This window comes from Scyliorhinus torazame, chromosome 12, assembly GCF_047496885.1.
Source record: "Scyliorhinus torazame isolate Kashiwa2021f chromosome 12, sScyTor2.1, whole genome shotgun sequence".
Taxonomy (NCBI): Eukaryota; Metazoa; Chordata; class Chondrichthyes; order Carcharhiniformes; family Scyliorhinidae; genus Scyliorhinus; species Scyliorhinus torazame.
The window spans coordinates 169,406,657-169,433,685 of NC_092718.1; the positions used below are offsets into that span (position 1 = coordinate 169,406,657).

The window sequence follows — 27,029 nt, forward strand, 5'->3', positions numbered from 1 at the left end:
TCTGACTTTAAAAAGAAATGCTGAGGCATAGAGAAATGGATGGATCGTGCAGAGACCTTCTTGTCCAAAGAGACTGTCAATCGAGAAGGATTCCAGTTGGAGGAAGAAGAACAAAAATGGACTATGTTATTATTAAATGTTTGCATGTATTATTTTCTTAAAAAGAAACATATATTCATTGTGCATATTTCTTAAAGGAAAGTGAAAAGGTGAATAATGAAACCATCTTGAAGTTGATGGTTTATTTTTTTCCTTGGGGGAGGTGTCATGTGGGAGTATCTTTAAGAAATGGGTGTTTATAAAATATCTGTAGTGGATGTCACTTTAAGAATTGTTTGTCAGCTCAAGTGGCTGCAGTGATGTCAGAGTGTGGGTGGAGCTCAGCTCTGGCTCTGCTTTTTAGTTTCGCTTTGAGGAAAAGCTTGGGTGTGTCTGTTTTTTTAGTTTTGTTTTAGTGTTGGAGTTGCAGCCAGCCAAAGAAGGTGTAATTTTGATCTCTCTGCCATCTGCGGACTATTTCTAGATCATTTGGTGAATTCAGAGTGATAACTGCTCTCAGTAGAGAATTTAAATCTGATGTGCTTCTGTAAAAAGGGTTTTTTGTCTTATGGATGTTAAAAGGAAAGTTTAAGGATTACTGAGAGTGTTGTATTCTTTGGGAGTTGTATTTGAATTGATGGTTGCTAAGATGTTCACTATGTTTTAAAAAGGTTAAGTTCATAGAATAAACATTGTTTTGCTTTAAAAAACACTTTTAGATTTCTGCTGCACCACACCTGTAGAGTGGGCCGTGTGCTCCCCATACCACAATCTAATAAAAGTCGTGGATCAGGTGATCGCCTTGTTTTACTTTGGAATTCTCTAAACCCTGGCCCATAACAATGATAAAACATGCTGACCCTCAAAAGAATAAAAGGAAGCAGGTTAATGAAAAATGGCAACAACTTGCATTGGGGCTGATCTTGTGAAAAGACACACTAATATCAAAAGTCCAATAATTTGTACTCCCAATTAAATGGGGCGGGGAATCATTCATTTCCTTGGTTGTGGATTTATCACAGCAAGATTGCAACTATACACTTCTGCTGAATCAACAACTGCCCATTGCGCCAAAGTCCGAATCAGTCTATTGTCAATTATTTATTCTGGACTACAGGAAATGTTGCTAATGGATATCCATAGACCATGGGTGTGAGATCAATAAAGAAGCACAAGCAAATGCTTACAAAGATTCAGTAGATCAACATTTCTGAAATTCAGAAGGAAAATCTGTACACCTGGGAAGATATGGCCATGTTAGATATGGGTACATTCAGACTTTGGACTATTCGGGTGGAATTGAGTGAGAACCCTGATTGTTCAGCACTGAAGAATCTATCAGTTACACAAGAGCTGAAGACTATGATGCCAGGAAGGAAAGCGTGCACAATGGTGCTAAAATATGATGTTCTTAATAAATTATTTTACAAGCAGGTTTGGCTTTTGTAGCTTTTTAATTTCCTTCTTGAAAGAGCGCAATTTAAATTTTTTATTTAAATTTACGCTGAAGCTGGGCTACCATTGCGAGTTACCAAGAGAACTTTGATGATTTTTCACTTTTTGCTAAGTGCTGCCATCTGAGGAGAACTTAGAGCTGGTAGCCCAATACCTTCTTCTTTGGAGAACCCAGTTTTTTTTTGGGGGGGTGAGTTCAGTTCTGCCTTTGTCATGGCAGTGCCCGACTCAGCTCTCCGGAGAGTCAACTGCTATAAATCCAGAGTAAGCAAGCACGAAGGTAGCAGCTTGACGCTGACTGCAGCGTGAGGAAGAGAGCTGCATTTAACGTTTTCAGATCAGGGGTGGGATTCACCGACCCCCCGCTGGGTCGGAGAATCCCCAGGGGCTGGCGTGAATCCCGCCCCCGCCGTGTCCCGAAGTCTCTGCCACCAGAGATTCGGCGGGGGCAGGAATCGCGCCGTGCCGGTCGGCGGGGGCGGGAATCGCACCGCGCCGGTGGGCAGGCCCCGCCGATTCTCCGGCCCACGATGGGCCGAAGTCCCGTTGCTGGAATGCCTGTCCCGCCAGCGTGGATTAAACCACCTTTTGAACGGCAGGACAAGGCGGCGCGGGCAGGTTCCGGGGTCCTGGGGGGCGGGGGGGGGGGGCGCGGGGCAATCTGGCCCCGGAGGATGCCCCCACGGTGGCCTGTCCCGTGATCGGGGCCCACCGATCCGCAGGCGGGCCTGTGCCGTGGGGCACTCTTTTTCTTCCGCCTTCGCCATGGTCTTCACTATGGCGGAGACGGAAGAGACCCCCCTCCCCTGCGCATGCGCGGGGATGACGTCAGCAGTCGCTGATGCTCCCGCGCATGCGCGGACCTGCGTCGCCCGGTGAAGACCTTTTAGCCCCATCTGGCTGTGGCGCCAAATGCCTTTCCCGCCAGCCGGTGGAGCCGAAACCGCTCCGGCGCGGGCCTTGCCCCTCAAGGTGAGGGTTTGGCCCCTAAATGTGCGGAGACTTCCGCACCTTTGGGGTTGCCCGACGTCGGAGTGGTTCCCACCACTCCATCACGCCGGGACCCCCCGCCCTGCCGGGTAGGGGAGAATCCCGCCCCTGGTCTCCAACCTTCCCTGGCTGACAAGGAATTTGGCACAATGACATTGGGTTGATAACCCATCCATGCCAGTTTCCAACAACATGGAAGATGGGTTAACGCCAAAATTAGCAGCCTGCCAATCATTTTGTAATTGTTTTTTATTTTTAATAAATTTAGAGTACCCAGTTCTTTTTTTATCCAATGAAGCAGCAATTTAGTGTGTCCAATTCACCTTCCCTTCACATCTTTGTGTTGTGGGCTGAGACCTACGGGGAGAATGTGCAAACTCCACACAGACAGTGACCCGGGACCAGGATCGAACCCGGGTCCGCTATGCCACCATGTCGCCATTTTGTATTTGTTAATTAACAACCTATTACGCTTCTCAGCAGCACAATGGTTCACCATTTTCCCTTGGCCCATTGCATTTTTCGAGCATTGTACATAAAAATATTTGGTAGTCTTTTACTCCAGCTATAATCAAGTGTCACAAAGGCTGTAGTAAAGCCTAGCACTGGAACCATCGTTGATTATACCAACAGACCCTGCTGGCGAAGGTGGCAATGCCTATATGCTTTTTAATTACTTGGAATATTAATTGCTTCTTCATTGAATAATCAAGACTGCTCAGAGAGTAGGAGGCCGTTTCAATTCTCGATGTGATCACAGCATTACCCCACTGCGCCATAATGATCTGTCTTATGGTGTCATTTGGGCCCTGTGCCTTGCTTTGCCCCATGGTTTCTCACAACCCACAAGTTATGTATTCACATCCAAGGCATGATTCATCTTATTTTGTTAATGAGCTGCAACAAGAAAACCATGGCCATATTATATTTCATAGTAAATCAATGTCAAGCTGACTACATTGTGATGTCTATAAATAGGCATGAGAAATACTAGCCCTGATAATAGCTGCAAGATTGGAAGGAAGCAAGGCAAAGAGTTTGTGGTTGGGAAGCAAGCTTCCTTTGCAACTATAATTGATCTTCTTCCTGCCAGATTGCTACAGACTGGCCATCTGACACATTATTGGCACAAAGATGCGAGGATGTGATTGAGCAGACTCTTCAGGGTAACTGCTGAGAAATGTCCAGAATTTGAGCTTGGGAATTTTGAAAGTGTGCAAACTTGAAGTGTTAATGTTAAAGGTTAATCACTTTCTAAAATCTACTCAAGTTCGCATTTTATATTTAATTACAATTTACTGTTAAAGTTGAGCTTCTTTCAGTTTTAGTAGGGGATAAGCAAACTCACTGCTGGAGAGACAGGTATAATTAGTTAATTAGGTAGCAATTTAGAAGTGTTTCCTCTAGCCAACAGTGCCTAACCATGTTCTATAGAATTTCAGCTAGGATAAATATAGGTGGTCATGCTAAGTGCATGAAAGTGTGGCTTGAGGCAGTGTGTTAGTTTGGGAATTTGGTAAGTGAGGGAATTTGGTGCAGTAAACAAGGGGATGTGTTTCTGATCCTGCGGACACCAGCACTGCAGTCTGCGAGGTGAAACTTTGAAGCATTAATTAGGTGGGCAGGTGGGTAAGTGGTTGGTGAGTGTTAAGTTCTTATGCCTAATTTTAGTGTTTGCAACATTGTATGCCCTTTCTTTCAATTTGATACTGTAGTAGCTTGACCATAAAAAGGTCCATTACAATCCCAGACCAGACCCAGATGCTGGACTGAAACCGCAGCATTTTAATTTAGTTTGTAAGTTTGTGCGGAAAGAATATCTTGCTCCAGGAGTGATTGCACAAAATAAAAAATAGGGATTGGGTATTTTATAAATAAAATTTTAGTATTAACACAAAATTAACATCACACCAAAAGATAGTTTACTAATTTTCTCCCATACTCCAATTTCTCCCTCTTTATCATTTAAGTTATGTATTCACAGCAGGGCATAATTCATATTCCTTTGTGAATGAGCTGCAACAGTAAATCAAGGCGATATATTTTATAGTTGCTCAAAGTCACAAGAGCTGACTACACTGTGATGTCCAAAAACAAAACAGGCCAGAGAAACATTGGCTCTGCTTACAACTACAAGATTGGAAGAAGCAAGGCAAAGTGTTTGTGGTTGGGAAGCAAGCTTCCTTTGCAACTATAATTGGTGGCCTTCCTGCCAGTTAGCCACAGCTTGGCCATCTGATACTTTATTGGCACGCAATGGCGAGGGCGGGAGTAAGCAGTTTCTGTCCAACCTCCCTCACCCTGTTGAGAAATGCCCAGAGTGTGAGCTTGGGGAATTTTGTAACTGAGCAAATTTTAAGTGTTAATGCTAAAGGTTAATCGCTTTCTAAAACCTACTCAAGTTTGCACTTAATACTTAATTACAATTTACGGTTAGAGTTAAGTTTCTTTCTGTTTTAGTCAGGGATACGTCAGGTCACTGCTGGAGAGACGGGTATATTTAGTTAATTAGAAATGGTTTCTCTAGCCAACAGTGCCTGAATATTCAGAATTTCAGCTAGCAGAAATATAGATGGTATAAATATAGGCTAAGCGCATGAAAGTGTGGCTTGAAACAAAGTGTGAGCTTGGGAATTTGGTAAGTGAGGGAATTCAGTACAGGAACGGATGGATGTTTTCTGACCTTTTACAAAATGTGGTCTGAGGGAAAGAGCTGGAGACCAGCAATGGAACCTAAGAGTTGAAACTTGGCAGCATTAATTAGGAACGCAGGTAGGTCAGTGGCTGGTGAATTTTAAGTTTTTTTTTCTCTCTATGGTAGTTTAAATTGGTATTGGGGAAATTTATTATATTTAGTAGTATTGTTAAGCAAGAAATATAAAAACTGACAATAAAAGCTTGTATGAATATATGAAAATGAAAAGAGTGGTGAAAGTGAGCATTGGCCCCTTCGAGGGTGAGATGGGAATTAATAACAACAAGTGAAGAAATGGCAGATGTTCTGAACGAGTATTTTGTATTTGACTTTGCATTAGAAGAAATAGAAAGCATCCCCAAAAAAATAGAAAACGGAGAGAGGGAAAGAGAGAGGAACAATCACTTTCGCTAGAGAAAATGTAATGGGAATATCAATGGAGCTTAAGGCTGACATGTCCGCTGGACTTCATGGCCTCGATCCAAAGTTCTTAAAAGAAGTGGCTGCACAGATAGTGGATGCATTGGTTGTGATCTTCCAAAATTCTCTAGATTCTGGAATGATGCCAGCACTGTTGCCTTACAGTGCCAGGGTTCATTTCTGGCCTTGGGTGACTGTGTGGAGTTTGCACCTTCTCCCAGTGCCTGCGAGGGTTTGCTCCAGGTGCTCCGGTTTCCTCCCACAGTCCAAAGATGTGTGGGTTAGGTGGATTGGCCATGCCAAAATTGCCCCTTAGTTTCCAAAAGGTTACGTGGGGTTACTGAGTTATGGGGATAGGTTGGGGGGGGGGGGGGGGCAAGTAGGGTGCTCTTTCAAACAGTAGGTGCAGACTCGATGGGCCGAATGGCCTCCTTCTGCACTGTAGGGATTCTATGATCAATCCAATACAAAGAATGGAAAGCATAAAAGTAACAAACTGCTGCAATGGTGCAGATGCTAAGCTTTTCTTGGACATGCAGGGCGGGATACTCCGTCTTCCCAGCTGCATGTTTCTCGGCAGCAGGAAGCAGTGCGCTATTCGTTGGTGGCGGGATTCTGTCAATGAAGCGGGAAACACGCCGGTGGTGGTGCGCTGCTGATGAGACCAGAGACATCTGCTGCCAGCAAACAGCTGGAGAATTGCATAATGTCATGACAACATTTTATTTGCAGTTAAGCATGTGGTTTCCCTGGAAATAATCAAATTAGATTCTTCCCCTGTAGTTTGTGAAAGATGCTTAATGAGGGAGTAATGAACTTTGTCATCCACACAATCTAATTTTGTCCTGAAGTATTTTTGTACTTGTAGACTTTCAAAACACCCTGGGTAGTACATTACAGTCCATACTTTCCAAAAACATTTTTACGATATACTGTAAAACTGACAAACTCTACAAATTTTCGAACTAACATCTGGAAAATAACTTACCTGGTATAACCCCTGGCTGAGCTCCAGGTATAGCTCCTTGTCCACCTGAAACATCATCATATGAGAGTTACAATCACAAATATCGTTATTAAAAGACAGAAATGCCATTGAACAGTGATGCTGTATACTATTTGCAAGTTAACTCATCACCAGCACAATTGGGTAAAACAATGGGACTTGTGAGCTGGGAAAAAGTGGTAAATCACAGAATAATATAGTGCAGAAGAGGGCCTTCAACACATCGAGTCTGCACGGATGCATGTAAGACACCTGACCTGCCTATCTAATCCCATTTGCCAGCACTTGGCCCATAGCCTTGAATGTTATGATGTGCCAAGTGCTCATCCAGGCACTTTTTAAAGGATAATAGGCAACCCGCCTCTACCACCCTCCCAGGCAGTGCATTCCAGACCGTCAACACCCTTGGGTAAAAAGGCTTTCTCTCAAATTCCCCCTAAACCTCCTGCCCCTCAGGTGCCCTCTTGTAACTGACCCTTCTACTATGGGGAACAGTTGCTCCCTATCCATCCTGTCCATGTCCCTCATAATCTTGTACACCTCAATCAGGTCGCCTCTCAGTCTTCCCTGCTCAAGCCTATCCAACCTCTCTTCATAGCTTAAATGTTCCATCCCAGGCAACATCCTGGTGAATCACCTCTGCACCCCCTCCAGTGCAATCACATCATTCCTATAATGTGGCAACTAGAATTGCACACTTACTCCAGCTGTGGCCTCACCAAAGTTCTATACAACTCCAACATGACCTCCCTGCATTTGTAATCTATGCCTCGATTGATAAAGGCAAGTGTCCCATATGCCTTTTTCATCATCATATTAATCTGCCCTCCCGTCTTCAGAGATCTATGGAGAAACACACCAAGGTCCCTTTGTTCTTCAGAATTTCCCAGTGTCAGGCCATTCATTGAATACTTCCTTGTCACATTACTCCTTCCAAAGTGTATCATCTCACACTTTTCAGGGTTAAATTCCATCTGCCATATAGTGAGAATATTGAAGCAAAGTCAGAATGGTAGCACAGTAGTTAGCACTGTGGCTTCACAGCTCCAGGGTCCCAGGTTCAATTCCTGGCTTGGGTGACTGTCTGTGGAGTCTGCACATTCTCCCCGTGTCTGCGTGGGTTCCCTCCGGGTGCTCCAGTTTCTTCCCACAAGTCCCGAAAGATGTGCTGTTAGGTCATTTGGATTCTGAATTCTCCCTCTGTGTACCCGAACAGGAGCCGGAATGTGGTGATTCGGGGCTTTTCGCAGTAACTTCATTGCAGTGTTAATGTAAGCCTACTTTGTGACAATAAAGATTATTAAAAAAAGAATGGCTGGTTACCCAGCATTGAACATAGAATAAACAGCTGTACCCACCATAGTCTCTAGGAGAGCTCCTCCAGTACTTCCATTAGCAGGACAAAAATGGAAACAACAGTCATAGAATGGGTACAGCACAGAAGGAGGCCATTCAGCTTGTCATGACTGTGCTGGCCCTCTGAAGGAACAATTCATATGCCTTTGGCCCTCAGCACTGCAAGTTTTTCCTTTTCAAACAACGATCCAATTCCCTTTTGAAAGCCTCACTTGAATCTGCCTCCACCACACTCTCAGACAGTGCATTCCAGGTTACGGACTCTCGCTGCTCGGCCACTTCAGAGCACAGTTAAGAGTAAACCACATTGCTGTGGGCCTAGAGTCGCATGTAGGCCAGAGCATGCAAGGATGGCATTAAACACCTTCATTGATTCTGTTGAAGTCCAAATATCAATGTGCTAAAAGGTGCTTGAATGTATTTGCAGGCAAACTATGTGGTCTATGGGCCTATTGGTGCATCAATGTGGTTACTGCAATTTGCCTCTGCTGGGGATGGGTGGAGTGTTGCAAATAAAAAATACATTGAACTTGTGTTTATATAGGGCTATTTTTTATCCTAAATTGTATTCCCAAGTGTTGCATAGCTAATGAGCTACTTTTGAAATGTAGGCTTTGTTATGTGGGAAAATTCAACAGCCAGTTTTTGCACAGCAAAATTCCACAATTGACCACAAAAATAGCAGTTAATATGTTTCTGTTGGTATTAGCTGAGGGATAAATGTTGGCCAAGAAACTGAGAATGCTCCGCTTTTTTTCAAATAGAGTTATGGATTCCTTTACATCTAAGTGAAGAAGCAAAAGGAATCTTGGGCGCGATCTACAGGCTGCGAGAGGCCGCCCCTGACATTCCCGATGCTGTTACGCCACACGAGGTCTGAACCAGATCTCGCGAGACGTCGCAATCTGGGTAATCATAGAATTTACAGTGCAGAAGGAGGCCATTCGGCCCATCGAGTCTGCACCGGCTGTTGGAAAGAGCACCCTACCCAAGGTCAACACCTCCACCCTATACCCATAACCCAGTAACCCCACCCAACACTAAGGGCAATTTTGGACACTGAGGGCAATTTATCATGGCCAATCCACCCTAACCTGCACATCTATGGACTGTGGGAGGAAACCGGAGCATCCGGAGGAAACCCACACACACACGGGAAGGACGTGCAGGCTCCACACAGACAGTGACCCAAGCCGGAATCAAACCTGGGACCCTCGAGCTGTGAAGCAATTGTGCTATCCACAATGCTACCATGCTGCCCTACTTAACCATGCTGATGCAGTGCTAGGGCGGCACTGCCAGGGTGACACCACCAGGGTTCCGGCTGGCAGTGCCACAGTGTCTGGCTGGCATCAGGGGTGCAAGGGTACCACCCTTCCCAGAGCCCGACCACCCAAGGGCCCCCATTGCCTGAGAGACCCTCCCAAATGCCGGTACACCTGGTCTACGTTGGTGGAGACCAGTGCTAAACAACGCTCGCTCGGGGCATTTGAGGCACAAGTGTCAGGTCCTGGATACTGGGTAGATCCGGCAGGGACATATTCAAGTAAGCCTGACTGCACACTTGAATATGCAAATAAGGAATCCCGTCCACAATGCTCGTTGAGACCACAATGAGATCTCATTGGAGCTCGCAAGCGTAACGAGGCGGTTAAATCTCGCGACAAGGCTGGTAGATCACGGCCCAAGTCTTTCATTGTGGGGCTTTTATCAGTGAAGATTAGCAACCACATTTATTTAAGTCTCAAGTCACAGAAAAATCTATTTTCTGCCATTTCTCAGAACTATGATAAGTGATGTAGAATTGTTTTGTTAACTGCTGCTGTTGGTCAAAGCAAAAGTCGTCACAAGTATCAGCATCCAGCACATCTTTTACAGAATCCCTACAATGCTACAATAATTTGGGAAACGAGAACCAAAGATTGTTGTAAATGATTGCCTTTGTTAGAGTATTGCATTTAATATATGTCAAGATGCATGAGAAGTAAGAATTAGTAGGAACTGTAAACCATGGCTATTGGACAAGTGTAAATCATTAAAAAATATGCCTGGAATAAAAATCTGTAAGATACAGTGACATATTACCAGTTGTAGTGTTGTCAGTCATACTGTATGTCTTCAGATAGCTGCAGCGAGTGGGATAATGGAAGAAGGAAGTGTTCAGTGGAATAGTGCTCCAAGGATTATGGTTGAGGAGCTATGATGTAAGGTGAAATATACATGCTACTATTTCCTCACCTTCTAGAATATATTTTGATAACAGTTCGAATGATCCATTAGCAGTCTTAATCATAGAATCCCTATAATGCAGAAGGAGGCCAATCAGCCCATCGAGTCTGCAAAGACCCTCCGAAAGAGCCCTACCTAGGTCCACTCTGCTGCCCACCCCACCTTATCCCCCGTAACCTAACCTGCACATTCCTGTACGCTAAGGGGCAATGGCCAGTCGACCTAAGCTGCAGATCTTTGGACGGTGGGAGGGCACCGGAGCAACTGACGGAAACCCTCCCACACACACACACACACATGGGGAACAACACACCGACAGTCACCCAAGGTTGGAATCGAACCCGGGTCCGTGGTGCTGTGAGGCAGCAGCGCTAACCACTGTGCCACTGTGCTGCCCGTGATGGATGACAGTTGAACTCATTATACATACGAGTACATAGGCTGCCTCTCTTACTCCTTATGCTTTAGCAGCAGATGAAAGAGCACTCTTGTGGAGCACTCTGGTGGAGCAGAACACAACCACAATCAATCACTCTCCTGTCATGTTTACAGAGAAGTTACTATAATTCTATTTGCAGCATGTGCTGAGATTACCAAGTGACGTAAGCATACCTGAGGGCTGCTCGCTGGGAAGCAGACTCTTCGTAGAAGTCCACTGCCTACAATTGCTTCCAGACAAAAAAATCTTTGCTGATCCGTTGGAATAGAAAATGCTGAAACTTACTTGGTGCCAAAAGATTACTTGGCTCCAAGAGTTAGATTTTGGATGCACAATTAGGTGCTGCACGAGAGTGCACGATCCAAATATGCATCAAAATAGGCCGACTTAACTATGAATTTTTTCAAGGAGGGGCAAAATCGTTTTAAGTCAGTTTGGGAATTGATATAGGGCATAGGAATGCTTACATATGTAGGCAACAGGCTTTTTAGTATGGCCGTGTCTGTAGTCACATTCTTGAACCTAGGATGATTTGCAAGTGACGAGGTAGGAACATGCACCAGAAGGTGAGCAGAAGTCAACATTTTACATTAAACACAAGGGGTGTATTCTCCATCCCGCCAGCCCCGTTTTCTGGCGTGCGCGCCCCCGCTGGCAGCAGAATTCTCCGTTCCTGCAGCCGGCCAATGGGGTTTCTCATTGTGGTAAGGGGATCAGGGGTTATGGGGAGAAGGCAGGAGAATGGGGATGAGAAAATATCAGCCATGACTGAATGGCGGAGCAGACTCGATGGGCCGCGTGGCCTAATTCTGCTCCTCTGTTTTATGGGTCTATGGTCTTATGGTCACCCCACGGGCATGGGTGCACCACTGGCGAAGCGGGAGATCCCACTGAAGGAGAATCCTGCAGAACGGGGGGGGGGGGGGGGGGGGGGGGATTCTCCGAGCCTTCACGCCGAAATCGCGATCAGCGCGGGAGCGGAGAATGGGCACCAAACCCGAGATCGGGTCCGACACCACTCCCGTGATTCTCCGGTCCCCGGGGAAGCGCAGCCAATCGCGCACACGCGGTCGACGCAACGCCGGTCAGGGGCCATTGAAAGAGGCCCCCTCGGCGATTCACCGAGTCCATCTGGCCGAGTTCCCGATGGCGTGGTTCGCTCATGGTTCCACCCGTCGGGAACTCGGCGTGGCGGCTGCAGAGTCAGTCCGCGGCTGCCCTGGTGGGGGGCGGGGGGATCATTCACGGGGAGGGCCTCCAGGATGGCCAGGCTACAGATTGTGGACCACCGATCCACAGTAGCACAATTGGATAGCACAATTGCTTCACAGCTCCAGGGTCCCAGGTTCAATTCCAGCTTGGGTCACTGTCTGTGCGGAGTCAGCACATCCTCCCCGTGTGTGCGTGGGTTTCCTCCGGGTGCTCCGGTTTCCTCCCACAGTCCAAAGATGTGCAGGTTAGGTGGATTGGCCATGATAAATTGCCCTTAGTGTCCTGGGTTATGGGGATAGGGTGGAGGTGTTGACCTTGGGTAGGGTGCTCTTTCCAACAGCCGGTGCAGACTCGATGGGCCGAATGGCCTCCTTCTGCACTGTAAATTCTATGTTCTATGATCCGCGGGCGGGCACGATCTGGGGGGGTCTATGTTTTCGGTGCTGCTCCGCGGTGTGTGTCGGCCAAGTCGCGCGGGGCCGCCGCTGCAGGCCGCCGCTGTGCGTATGCGTGGACCCCCGACCGGAAGTGCAGGGCCCCGTATCGACAGCCGGAGCTGCGAGGAGCACTCCGGGGCCCTGCTTGCACCTCGCAAATCGGATAATCACCCTGGACATTCTCCAGGTAAGTCCAGAGTGACTTGCGTGTGTTTTTTCGTGGGCGTAGAGACATAGCCCCATTATTGGAGAGTCCCGTCCAAGGTATTTTACTCATGCTGATTTCTGTTCGAGAGATAGATAAGTAGATGGTGAGTCTGAAGACAGCAGAATCACAAGCACCTTGCAAGGAGCCAGGGGAGAAGATTAGAGGCAACCGATAGGAATGTCAATTGGAAATACTGAGCACGCAACAGCTCCTGTGACGGACCATACATTTCCTATAAACTGCAGGGCCACATTAACACAAGCAGAAGGGACATCAACTCTGCACATTCCGCCAGTGGAAATATTGGAACTCATCTGAAGAATGTAATAATGATTAATTGCTGCAGTCTAACTGGAACACCCCATCAAATCCTCAGGTCTCCCTTTGTCCATATTATTAAGAATATGGACATTTTTGCTTCTTTAAGGCCAGGCGGAACATTTGGCTCACAACTTTGGTCTCCTGGATTTTCTCGAACTGGATGAAATTGCCCCTCCCATCACTGCTCACTAAAATAAAGTAAAAAATGATTGATGCTGCTGATCTGGCATTAATCTATCAATTTGGCAGAAAAAGATGAAAAAACATATAGTAGATTTTTTCTTTCTTGGAACTCACTAATTGGACCTTCTACTTAGAAATTTGAGGTGAATGGAGGTCAGCTGCAAACTGTGCCTGTAAATTTGGGCCCCCAAGTCATCCCAATCCTCCTGCGCAGTTAAAAAAATGAATGATTTTACTTGCCCGCAGGATCTCCAGTCAGTTCCGGGTACCTCCACAGATCTGCTGGAAGAGGGGTGTCCAGGGACAGACTATTGCACAATCTTTTCATAAGCACTCCGTGCGGGATTACTCATGGAGTGGAGTCTCAGGAAATTTAGATTGGAAATTGGTGACCATGATTGGAAATTGGTGACCCCCCCGCACCAAGCAACCCCCCCGCCGCCACCTCCCAAAATACGCAAATTGCACCCTACTGCAGTGCAGACCCAGTTATCTTTGCGTGGAAGTTCAATTTAATCTCAGGGCAGAGCAGTGGGGGCGGAGACTGGAGGTGCTTCTTTTATAAATTTCCACTATAATTTACTTTTAATTCAATGGGCGCGGCAGATGTGAAAAATGAGAAATGCACTGGGTGTCAAACCGTTTGCGATGCAACCAGCCTGCTCCCGTAGGTGAAATTGGGATCTCGCTGTAGCGTAACAAGAAACCAATTAACACTTAAGCCCTATTTCCATGCAATTAACAAGAGCCACCCCATATCCAACGACCTCCCGTGATTCAGCAGCCTCCCCAGCAAGTGGTCACGTTGGCACCGATTAGTACTCCTTTTGAAAAACATGCTGCCCCTGGGTTCGGGGGGGGGGGGGGGGGGTTGGGTGGCTACACCCGGGGGGTGTAGCCCCAGTTGGAGATGGGCCGTCATGGGGGCCTTGAGGGGAGGAAGGCCTGATGGGGGTGGTGGGGGAGGGGGTGGACATGCGCGGTTCCGCCATGCCGACTCCTATACCCTGTGTTCCCATACCGGGGACAACCCTAGTTCATGCCTGTCTGTCCCACCGATCACCCACAACTCTGGTCGTGCGGCTGAAGACTATTGCTGACAGGGAATTGTCAATCGTGGTTAAGTGAGCACTTCACACATCCCAAGTGGATTCCCGTGGGTGGCGGGCCAAGTAGCATGTGGGAGTCATTGCCTAGATGCATGGACACTGTGCTTGAACACGGCGGGATGCAGCACCAAAGTCACAGCAGCCAACCTCTGAACGCCAGGAGATGGGCCCCAGCCCCATGTCCACGGCCGGGTGTGTGTGGGCAGGGCGTGTTGGGTGGGGACCGGGCATGTCTGGGGGGATGGCGTATGAGATTGGTGGTCGGCCCGCATCACGGAACAAAGAGACAGAGCCATCCTACTGATTGTGTTGAAGGTGTTTTAATGTTCCTCGTCCAAGTGTACACCAGTGCCCCACTATTCCGATGGTGCCGCTCCCCAATCCCCAACCTCCCACCCTCCCTCTCCCTCCCAAACCCCCCATAAAGCTCCCTCCCCGCAATACACGCTCCTGACCCCCCCCCCCCCCATGTACTCAGTGACCCTTAATGTGCTTGGCTTTCTTAGCTCTACCGCTGCGTCTAGGTGTATCCCCAGGATGCACACCAGAGGTGGAGGTAGCCAGCTGCTTACCTCGGCCCATGGCATTCGCTGCCCCTGGTGGGTGTACTCGCACTTAACGGCGGGCGAATCATGCAAAGCTCAGCCGCCCTGTTCCAGGTGCTGGCTGCGAGACGCAGCCTCATCAGAGGAGTGGAACCTGGGGAGCTGCTGGCCACAGTTGCCTGTCCAGAGGATGGGTCCAAGTTGCCACCCAACGCCTCTCCTCCCGGTCGGTGCCCATAGGGCCCTGGGGTTCACCTCGGGATAGAGGGGCAGCTGGATTGAGTCATGGCTGCCCCTGCATCATCTGACTCTGCCAGCCCTGGTGGCTCCCCATTGTCTGAACCATGGCGACGCGCCCTTGGTGATGCTCCACCGTGATTAGGCCATGCTCTGCAACGCCTCGGCAATGCCCATCTGTGACTGGGACAAGCTCCGCAGCGCCACGGCCATTCCCATCTGAGAGCGGGACATGTCCCCCGGCACCTCATCAAGGTCAGCCTGGTACTGGGTTACGTTTCCCAGCGAGTCAGACACTCTTCCGAGGCCATCAGCCATAGCAGTCACCGACAGGGCCATGCCTTGGACACCTTCACTCAAACTTCCAACGTCGTGCACCAGGCTCTCCACTGCAGCTGTCACCCTAACAGTGTGGGCCTCAGTGCCACGCACTGCCGGCGACATCTCCTGCGCCCATAGGCTCTGGGACTCTTCTAATCGGCTATGGACCTGCTGCGTGTCGCTTACCTCTCCCTCTGAATGTCCAGACCTTTACCTAATGTTTCCATCAGCTCCGGGTACAACTATTCCAGAGGCTCAGAATCTGACTGGGACCCAGTTGGGTCCTGGGATGCAGCTGCCCATTGATGCTGTCCCGCCTGGGGGTTCCTGCCTCCACCTGATGTACATCAGCAACTATGTGGTGTCACCAGATTGTGTTCCAGAAGCCTGACCACTACTGTTGCCCACTGAGGTGCATGTATCTGCACTGGTGGAGGGTTGGGATGACAGCTGTGACACATCGCCTGTGGCATCCTCGGAGTTCTCCTTCGAGGTAGACTTATGGGAGTGGGGGGGGGGGGGGGCGGGGGGGGGGGGGGGGGGCGGCAGGACGGCGCCGTTGGCTGGAGGGCCTGCGGAAGAATGAACGCGTGGTCAGTGGGAGGGATGGGTCAGTCAGTATGGCATTAACTACTCATATCTGACAGTCCATCCAGGTAGGGCCCGGTGGATCCTCACCTCTGTGGCGTGCGCCGACCTCCGTATTGTTGATGGCTCTGTCCTCGGCCATCCCTATCACCTCCAGGGCATTTCCTCAAATGTCGTGAGGGTTCATATGTCCGGCACTCCTCCGCCAGTCTGGGCCCCCTCCCAATGATTGTGGGAGAACTTCTCCTGCAGACTCACAGAGAGGACATCATTCACCACATTCATGGGCCACAGTGTTGGGGAGGGGGGAGGGGTGTGAAAGGAGGGTTGGGGCTGTGAAGAGTGGGAGAAATGGAGGGTTGGAGGGGGACTGGTCACATTGGGGGGTGCGAAGGTTCCGGGGTGGGGGGTCAACTCACCTGTGCTGCCCGGTGTTGACCTTCTTGCGGCACAGGAGGCCATTCCTCCTGATCATGGTGTCTGAGATTATGGTGACTGTCACTTCATCCCAGGCGGCACTGGCTGCCCTGTGGCTCACCCTCCAGGACCCTCGGGGAAACTGGACATCCCTCCTGGCCTTGACTGCATTTAGGAGTCTCCCCACGTCCGTGTCTCCAAATCTTGGGGCCAATCTTCTCGGCGCAATGGCTGCGAGCTGAGTGGGGTTGGCTGTGCATGTGCTGGTTGATTGCACTGCTATTTAGCCTCAGACGCACAGAGCAACTAAAGTCTGCCTACATGAGACTGTCGCAGGTTTCTCAGGCAATCAGATGAATGGCTCCAAGCACCCTGGTCACTTCTGTGTCCTCTTTGTCCTCCCTGCAATGCCAGTCCTTTCTGCAGCACAGCAGACCACCACAGTTCTGTGGTGTAAACTGAAAGGCACCTCCAGATTTCTCCAGGCAATGGAGTCGCATCTTCTGTAACCCTTCAGTTTGTTCAATGAGTATCCTTGTGGCCACGTGGCTCTCGCTGTATTCTTGCTGAGCACCAGTGCTGGAGCTTCTCGTGGGAGTCATTAGCCAGCTCATTTGGGGGTAGCCTTGGCCACCAAGGAGCTAGCCGCACACAATGTGTGTAGGTACAAAGATCTGAAAGAGATGTGATTGTCATAGGGGCTGGTTTAGCACGGGGCTAAATCGCTTGCTTTGAAAGCAGACCAAGGCAGGCCAGCAGCACGGTTCAATTCCCGTACCAGCCTCACCGAACAGGCGCCGGAATGTGGCGACTAGGGGCTTTTCACAGTGACTTCATTTGAAGCCTACTTGTGACAATAAGCGATTTTCATTTCATTTCATAGAATGAAGGAATCATGGTAGCCTTCAAGAAATCTTTCCCCTGGTAGTCACACATGAGTTGAACTCTGAGGAAGTGCAATACGTTCTGCTTGATAAACACCTGGTTGATCTTAGTCTGGCTTTGGTTGCCATGGTGTGTGCAGTCAGAGACTTCCTGTACCCGTGGAATTCTCAGCCACTTCAGCCGTGTGTGTGTGAGACTGGTTGTGACTATAATAGGTGGCTTTAGAAAACATAGGGTGGGATTGTCCGTCGGGCGACGCCGGAACTGGGACATGCGACAGAGTATCGGTCTGACGCTGAAATCATGGCGGGCGCCAATTACATGCCAAATTGCAACTCTCCATCGCCTCGACAGCGGCGTCAATGCGTTCCAGAACACACATGCAGTAAACACCGTTGGCATATCATCAGCGGGCCTGGCCCGGTGTCCTCCGGGGCCTCCGCGGTTCTCCGCCTCCACGAATCGGCGAATTCCCGATGGCGAGGTTCACTTGGGCTTTTACAAAGCGTGAAACAGGTTCCTTGGCTGCTGAGGGAGAGAGACGGGGTACGGAAAGTTCCAACATCGCCATAGTTTGCTGACAGCTGTGCTGCTGGCCGGGGACATCTGCTAGGGCTGGGGGGAGTAGTGGAGGGTGGCCGGGAGTGAGCTGTGGGATTGGGGTGGACGGGGCACCATTGCTGCAACTGTGCATGACGCTGACTGTCCCTGTGAACCTAGGGCCACAGGTTGTATGGATGTCCCCCCAGGGCACTCCTACAGGTACCCTCTGGACCCAGCCGATCCATTAATTGTACGGGTGCGTTCCTGCACAACCTGTGCCATCTTGTTGGCTGGGATGAGTGTGTGTGGGGATTTTAATGTATATATGCAACTGCAGCTTGTCAGCCTCCTTTAAAAAAATTTTTTTTAAGAGTACCCAATTAGTTTTTTCAATTAAGGGGCAAATTAGCGTGGTCAATCCACCTAGCCTGCACATTTTTGGGTTGTGGGGACGAAACCCACGCAAACACGGGGAGAATGTGCAAATTCCACACGAACAGTGACCCAGAGCCGGGATCGAACCTGGGACCTCGGCGCCGTGAGGCAGCAGGACTAACCCACTGCACCACCGGGCTGCCCTAGCTTGTCAGCCTCGTGAGTGTCAATCACGGACCCAGCGAATCCGGCACCGTTTCTCATTGGAATCGATTGTTTCCCATGTGGCGCTGGTGCCAGCTCCTCCACGGCCGCTGAATCAGTCCAGGTGCGGCAGCAGTTTTGCTGTTGTGGAAGCCTATGAATCCTCCCCCAGCTGCAAAACTCAGTCTCAGGAATGGGGAATCCAGCTGCTTGTTTCAGGCCGCGGCAAGTGTCAGCAATGATCTGCTGCAAAAGCCTGAGGCACTATTGATGCCAGATATCGAGGAAGCTGATCCTCCGCCTATATGTTCTACACTGTGGTGTCGCTTTCTTTGAGCGGAGCTTTTGTGCCTATCCTATTGATCTGTGGAGCAGCAGGTGGCTATGGAGAAGACAGTTGCTGTTGTTGTTAATGTTACTCCTGCTGTTGCTGTTACTATGGCTCTTGGTGCCGTTGGTGTGATTGCTCTTGTTGTTGCTCATCAGAGACAATGCTACAGCTGAATAAACTCCACTGCTGCAATGAAGGCTGACAGCTGGTAAGCTCAGATCAAGGTGAGCAAGTTCCAAGAACTGGCCCCAAAAGTTGGAAATCACCTCGAAGCATTGAAATTAGACCCTCAGCATTGAGCACGGGCTTTTCACGTAGGCAGACTTGCAGCTTCACTGTTTAAAGCTTTTCAAGCCTGTCAGTTTAAATGATCAATGATTTCCTGCTGTGCTGTCATTTTATTCACCCTGAGAAGTTCAGAAAACCCTTGCATCAGCTGTTACAGACAAAGCCACAATTGCTCGTTAGCATTCTCCAATGATTAACTGACAGCTGTGCAGGGTCTTTCCTGCACATCTGGGTAATGCACTCCAGTAAAACCTGGAAATGGGTGAGATCATGTCAGATTGCCCACCTGCTGGCATTTTTCGGCCTTACCACTGCCCCTCCGCTCCTCCCACCACCACCACTCAAAGCACAATCGTCCACATTGGTGTCAAATTCAGCTGGTAGGAATGTGTGACATCAGAATAACTCGAAATCACCTGCGTCTGGCACAAGCAGGGGATGCACCGCGATGCCCTCCTCAGGATGGCACACCATGCAAGTTACGGTGGAAACAGCTGCTGGTGTAGCATGCCAGCACAAAAATACAAGGCTATACCTCCATCGCTATCAGTGCCACAAATTCAATTTCTCTATTAATTCTTGACTAATTCTGTATCCTTGCTGCTACTGCCTCTTTATTGTATGGGCTTCCATTTTGCTAATTATGGTACTTTCTCAAATATCTTTTGAAAATCCATATACACAATTATCAACTACACTGCTCTCATGGACCCTCGACCATTCAGCAAATAACTCAGTCAATTAGTCAATTGGAATTTGCCCTTAACAAATGCATACTGGTTACTCTTTATTAGATACTGACCAAATGGCTCTTAATTTTCTCCCAGATTATTGAGTGGAACTTTTGCATAATTTGTCAGAGTTCCAGGCTCGGACTGAATAGTGGCGAGTATCTCTCCAGACACACTGCCGCGTTTTCAGACTGGGGTAGGATTCTCCAGTCCCCCAGCCACGTGTTTCTCGGCAGCGTGCCGTTGGCTGGTGACAGGACTCTCTACTCCCATCTCTTGTCAATGGAATTTCTTATTGAAGCCACCCCACGCCGCCGGGAAACCCGCTGGCGGAGGTATCCTGCCGGCCGGAACAGAGAATCCCAATGGCTGGAGAATTCCGCGGCAGATCTTAAGGCATGCCCCTTGCCCCCCGCCCTCCCCTCCCCCCGGGGCTTTTGTGACCTTGGTGCCTCCAATGGGATGCCCTCGACATTTCCCGTCTTTGTAAAGCTATTGTGAACCATGCTGGCGAGACTTGAACATTCAGTAGAGGAGGGGGGAGATCAAGTGGATGGCACAGCGTCACAGTGGTTATCACTGCTGCCTCACAGCACCAGGGACTCAAGTTCAATTCCTGCCTTGGGTTACTATCTGTATGGAGTTTGCACTTTCTTCCCGCGTCTGTGTGGGTTTCCTCCGGTTTCCTCCCACAGTTCAAAGATTAGGTTAGGTTGATTGACCATTCTAAACTGTCCCTTTGTGTGCAAAACATTAAGGTGGGGTTATTGCAGGAGATGGGGGCTAGGTAGAGTGCTCTTTCAGAGGGTTGGTGCAGACTCGATGGACCGAATAGCCTTCTTCTGCACTGAAGGGATTCTAAGATCTATGTGACAGGTAGGCCCGTTAATTATATTTTAATTCATTATAAAGTATTAAAATGAGGTTCTTGTCCTTTGTGGGTGGGAACCTCGCTACGTCATTGGCGAGGGGTGGGGAAAATTAGGAAACGAGATCTGGCTGGCAAGAATCTAGTTTCCCGACTGTCGTGAGAGTTTGCGCCCACATCGTCATTCTTGTCAGCAGTGAACGCGGGCATCAAATCGCCTGGATTGTGTTTTCAAGTTCCTCCACCACTGTGATTAACTGACTGACCTCTGGGTTTATTAATACATAAGTTTATACTTCTTCCCTTTTTTGGATAAAGGTATGACACTTACAGTCCTCCTGTCCTTTGGCATCACCCCTGTTTGCAAGGAGGACTGGAAAAAGGTGGCCAGAGCCTCCACAATTTATACTCTTACTTCCCTCAGCAACCTGGGAAGCATCCCATCTGGAGAAAGTGACTTCTCATTATGTACTGCTAACCTGCCACCTCATTTTCACCTCAGCCAGTATGCTGGAAACTCCTCCTTTACAATAGCGTTAGCAAAGTTCTCCTCCATAATGAACACTGATGAAAACTACTCACTTCCATGCCTCCTGCCTCCACCAATAAATATCCATTTTAGCTTGCAATTGGGTCCACCATTCCTTTGTCAACCCTTTTACTGTTAATTTGTCCATGGAAGACCTTAAGATTCCAATGTTGCCATTCTATTTTCTTACTGTTTCATTCCTTCTCTTACTTCCTTTCTCATTAGTTCTCTGTACTTTTTATTTGCAGTCTGATTCCCCCTTGTATTAACAAACTGACATCTTTCCTAACCCTCGCATTCTACTTCATCCTGTTCTCTAATTCTTTCTTCATTTTACCTGACTGCCTGTCCCTTTGTCATTCAGGAAAATCCAGTGCAGACTGATTTGGCATCTATTGCAAGGGATTTGAATTAACTTTTTCCTCGTCAGGTGCGAATATCAGAAAAAAACCGTAAGGTAAGTTCAGGCACTGAGTTCAGGCACAGAACATAGAAAAAACACTCGCACCCATTTGTTCTCAGCACTCCACTTGTCATTGCAGTGTGATGGGAGCAAGGCAAAGGAAAATCACTTTTCAATTGTTTCAACAGGCTGTGAGGTTGATGATGCATAGCAGATAAAGAAATGTGAAAGATCAAGGCCAGAATTTGGCAGCTGTTGAGTTTCTCTTTTCCCGCTGGCAGTGCACTTCCGCCTGTGGGTTTCCCGATGGCGTGCAGTGGCTTCAATGGGAAATCCCATTGACAAGTGGCAGGAATAGAGAATCCCGCTGCCAGCGAACGGCACGCAGTTGAGAAACACAAAGCTGGTATTTCAAGAACTCAGCAGTCTGATGAAAAGCCTGAATAACTTCAAAAATGCATGCAAAGTTAGGAGACTGCAGAGTGACCTGTTCTATGTCTCTACATTGAGAAAAGACCAATGTCATTGTATAAATCTTCAATCTGCACCTAGGTGTAGAACCAACAATGTGAGCAGACTCGAGGACATTTTCTTAACTTCAGTTATCAGGTGAGGTATGTCTGGATCAGAACTTTTATTGTTAAACATAACAAACTCAACTATGAATTCAATGCCAAAGCTATGTTAAACAAAAACATATCCCAAACTTTAATAGGGTTATTTTGTAAAAGCGAAAAACTAATTGTCAGCAACATAACTGAATGATTGATGGTAAGAGAAGGAAACAATGAAGTTCAGTCCCGAAATGAGACATTACGTGCACAAAAAAAACATTCCTGGGGCTATTTCCTCCAGTTTTATTTTACTTAACATGAGTTATTCATTTTTATCTGGTAACTGAAGACATAAGAATGCTAAAGATACTTTGAATTAGCACACGCAGTTATATGTACCAGCAGGTCAACAGATATCTGTTAAATATAGGATTTCCTCTAAAAAATTGGATAACTATCAATGATACTTGAAATCGTAGTGAAGAATTACAAGAGCACTGACGCCCAGACTGCCAGTAATATACTTGTGACACGACTAAAGATTATTATTATACCAAGAGTACCTGAAATCCCATAATAATAATAATCTTTATTGTCACAAGTAGGCTTACACTGCAATGAAGTTACTGCGAAAAGCCCCTAGTTGCCACATTTCGGCGCCTGTTTGGGTACACAGAGGGAGAATTTAGAATGCCCAAATTATCTAACAGCATGTCTTTTGGGGAGTAGTGGGAGAAAACCGGACCACCCAGTAAACCCACGCAGACACGGAGAGAATGTGCAGACTCTGCACAGACAGTAACCCAGCCGGGAATCGAACCTGGGACCCTGGCGCTGTGAAGCCACAGTGCTAACCACTGTGCTACAGTAGTTAATGTCGCAAAATTAAGTCTAATTCTTTGTCAGTTGTCTTTATGGCACTGTCGTCAGTCATTTGAGAAAAAAATAATAATAAATGACTAATATCAATCCAATGTTAAACTAAGAACAAAATGCCTGTACCTGATACGGCTCCTGGAACACCCCCTGGAACACCTGTGTTGGCAGCACAAGAAATTACAACATTATAATGCAGACCTAGTCCAATGAATTATCACGAATGTCAGAGCACAGACTAATGTTTCCTTAGCCAGAGTTATCAAATGATATTCTATGCAGTTCCTCTTATTAAATGGATTAAGTGGACTGCAACGGTAGCATCCTGTGCTTTTCGGGACATAACACATATCAGAAACGACGAGCTTAAACTCCAGGGATGATTTTAATCTTAACTTCCTGGTGGAAACTGGGCAGAAGGCTGTCAATTCAGCCAGGGGACATATCAACTGACAATCTGCTCCACTCCCACTGCCTTTAGTTAATTTGGTCATCTGATCAGGCAGCAAGGACACCTGCGCGGAGCTGTCAGGGCCTTGCTTTAAAAATAAACAGGAACACAAGTACTCAGCGGGATAGGTACCATCCGTGGAGCGACAAACATAGGGTGGGAGTTTCCAGCTCTTTCCACCAGCGGGATCTTCAGCTCCTGCTGAAGGCAACTCCCCCCTACCCCTTCCCACGGGCGAGTCCCGCAAAACACCATTGTAATCGGCACGACAGGAAGATCCCACCGGAAGCCAATGGCAAGCTGCTCCTGCCACTGGAAAACACGACCTGGATGGGTGGGTGGAAAAGTCCACTCATGGTTAATGTTTTGGGTCCATGACCTTTTGTCAGAACTGGAAAATATTTCCGGGTTTGAGCAAGCAGAGTGGCGGGGAAAGAGGGGGGCAATGAGGAAAAAGGTCTGTGAAGTAAGTAATTTAAATTTTCAGAAAGGGATGATACTGCCAGGCAGAAAGGATGGCAATGGGACAACAAAAGATGGGTCCAGAGGAGCTGTCGGAACCATGAATTTAGTCTACTGCACTCACAGCTCACAATGTGGTCTCCTCTACATGGGGGAGGCTAAACACAGACTGGGTTGCTATTTTGTGGAACACCTTCACTCACTTTGCAAGCATGACCCTACCCTTCCTGTCGCTTGCCGTTTATATTCACCATCTTGCACTCATGCTCACATTTCTGTTCTCGGCCTGCTGCAATGTTCCACGCAAACTGGAGGAATAGCACATTAACTTCCGATTAGTCACTTTACAGCCTTCTGGACTTAGCACTGAGTTCAACAAATTCAGGCCATGAACATAGAACGATACAGCGCAGTACAGGCCCTTCGGCCCACGATGTTGCACCGATGTTGAACTGTCCTCCGTTTTGATTTTTCCACTCCACTGTTCACCTCTCGAGTGTATCTGGTTTTCATCTTTTGCTTTCCTGTAGTGCTGACCCCGGTTCATTCTTCTATCTTCTTTCAGACAGCACTGGTCTTCATGTTGCTATTAACACCTGCTTTGATCTTTAATACTATAATTACCACTCCCTTTGTCTTGTGTCCATGACATCTTTGTCATTTAATCTATCCTCATCTCCTGCCTATCCCTGACCTATTTTGCTGCACCTGCTCTACCGCACCTTTTCAACAGCGTAAAATCCATCTTGGGCGTCATTCCCTGACCCCCTGCCGGGTTGGAGAATCGCCATGGGCTGCCGTGAATCCCGCCCCCGCTGGTTGCCGAAGTCTTGCCGATAAATTGCCTGTCCCGCCGGCGTGGATTAAACCACCTTTTGAACGGCGGGACAAGGCGGCATGGGCGGGCTCCGGGGTCCTGGGGGGGCGCGGGGCGATCTGGCCCCAGGGGTGCCCCCACGGTGGCCTGGCCCGCGATCGGGGCCCACCGATCCGTGGGCGGGCCTGTGCTGTGGGGGCACTCTTTCCCTTCCACCTCCGCCACGGTCTCCACCATGGCGGAGGCGGAAGAGACTCCCTCCACTGCGCATGCGTGGGAAACTGACAGCGGCCGCTGACGCTCCCGCGCATGCGCCGCCCGGGGATGTCATTTCCGCGCCAGCTGGCGGGGCAACAAAGGCCGTTTCCGCCAGCTGGCGGGGCGGAAATTCCTCCGGCGTCGGCCTAGCCCCTCAATGTTGGGGCTCAGCCCCCAAAGATGCGGAGCATTCCGCACCTTTGGGGCGGCGCGATGTCCGTCTGATTGGCGCCGTTTTGGGCTCCAGTCGGCGGACATCGCGCCGTTTCGGGAGAATTTCGACCCATATTCCTATCTCTCCTTAACTTAGAAGAATAGTCATAAGTACTTGAAATGTTCACTCAATGTCTAGACACTGCCAGGCCTGCTGTGTTTTCCCAACATTTTCTGTTCTTATTATGGATCAAGACTGGTTGGGCCTCTGCTCAAGAAAGAAGTGCAGGGCCTGCAGACTGTCGGACATTTAGGGGCAGGAAATTAGAAACTGTGAAAGTGGCAGGAGATATTACTGGAGTTGTTGTTGAAGACCAGAAGAGATTGGGCAAGGAGAGAAAAGAAAGAGTTGAGCGAGGAAGAAAATTGTCCATAAGACAGGAACAGACTGAAACGATAAGGCTTCCAGGACTGTTCCATTGTTGCATCTTGGGAAGGAGGTTGAAGTGGGCTGTGCAAGGTTGTGGCATCGTGGTGTTGGGCATTGTGGGAGAAGACCTCCCGACTAAAGGTCAGTACAATCTCGGATATCATAGATGCTCAGTAGTGGGGTCGTGGTTCAAGGAAAAGTAGGAAGAGGTGTCCAATAGCAGATATCAGCCACTGCAAGGTAAAGGTCTGTTAATGACACTGCTACCCTCATCAGTAGGTTTGATGACAACGCCAAGGTTCGACTGGAGGGAATGGAGTGGAGCAAGTTCAGAAGGTGATAGGTTCGAATGAGTGGAGGGTCACTGTGAACATTTTTAAGTTGTAACAGACGATTCCAAACCTGAAACATTGTCCCAGTTATTGGCGCAAGTGAGTTATGCAAGCAGAGTTGGTCAATGTGTTGCAAAAGTGGAACTCTGGGGTTCCCTGCATACAGTGGAGTTTTAACTGCACAGCGTGTGTCATTTAAAAAATAAACAAGTTCCAGCCTGATGGATCCTGGTCACAGACACTGCTCCAGAGGACGAGAGCAGACAGGGAATAAGCAGTTGCTATTGGGAGTGTGGGGGACGTACGATCCCAGGGGTTGATATTTGGGGGAATGAGATACAATGCCAGGAAAGTACATAAGCTATGGAGGAGCCTAAAGAAAGCTCCTGTCCTTGGCTGACAACAAATGCTGTAATGGTAATTAACTTTTCGCTTAAGCAGTCTTTACTTCCCCAGGAGTTGTCAGCCAGGAAATACGGGACTTTCAGCTTTTGCAATATTTAAGTAGCCAACCAGCTGCCTGGGAGCAGGTTGGCTATCCACCCCTATTCTGCCTATTCTGCCTGAGCGGGTTGGAATAAAGTTTAGGAATTATGCTCCGATAATGAAAGCAAAATACTGCTGATGCTGGAATCTAAAACAGAAACTGAAAATACTGGACAATCTCAGCAGGTCTGACAGCATCTGTGGAGAGAGAAAGGAGCTAATGTTTTGAGTCTGATGACTCTGTCAAACCTGACTCTTTGTCAAAATGATGCTGCTTACCTGACCCCAATCCATCTTTCTTGGGAGTTAAAAGTACCCCATTAACTTTGTTTCTCTCTCCATAGATTCTGCCTGATGTGTTAAGTATTTCCAGCATTTTTGATTGCATTTCAGATTTCCAGCATCTGCAGTATTTTGTCCTTCTTTAAATATGTAGAAAAAGCCATTATGGCCAGGTGGAAGTGGAGGAAAAATCCAAACAGGGAAGTTTATTTTAGTTTTTCCTTGTGAGGACCTGAGTCATTTTGCACTTGTGTGGTTTATAGAGTTATTCATAGAATTTACAGTGCAGAAGGAGGCCATTCTGCCCATCGAGTCTGCACCCCGGCCCTTGGAAAGAGCACCCTAACTAAGCCCACACCTCCACCCTATCCCCGTAACCCAGTAAACCCACCTACCTTTTTTGGACACTAAGGGGCGATTTAGCACGGCCAATTCATCCAACATGCACATCTTTGGATTGTAGGAGGAAACCGGAGCACCCGGAGGAAACCCAGGCGGACATGGGGAGAAAGTGCAAACTCCACACAGACAGTGACCCGAGGCCGGAATTAACCTGGGACCCTG

At 48.3% G+C, this 27,029-nt stretch overlaps 1 protein-coding gene across 20 annotated transcripts in view; it reads right to left on the bottom strand.

Moving 5' to 3' along the window:
- The window catches only part of LOC140386732 (uncharacterized), a 387,270-nt gene that overhangs the window by 187,288 nt on the left and 172,953 nt on the right, over positions 1-27,029 (bottom strand). For all 20 annotated transcript variants that reach the window (XM_072469351.1, XM_072469358.1, XM_072469363.1 and 17 more), the window contains 2 exons: positions 22,921-22,953; positions 6,588-6,632 (listed from right to left, as the gene is read on the bottom strand). In XM_072469351.1, coding sequence (XP_072325452.1) covers positions 6,588-6,632; positions 22,921-22,953 — 78 coding nt within the window. The remainder of the gene's footprint in view (positions 1-6,587; positions 6,633-22,920; positions 22,954-27,029) is intronic.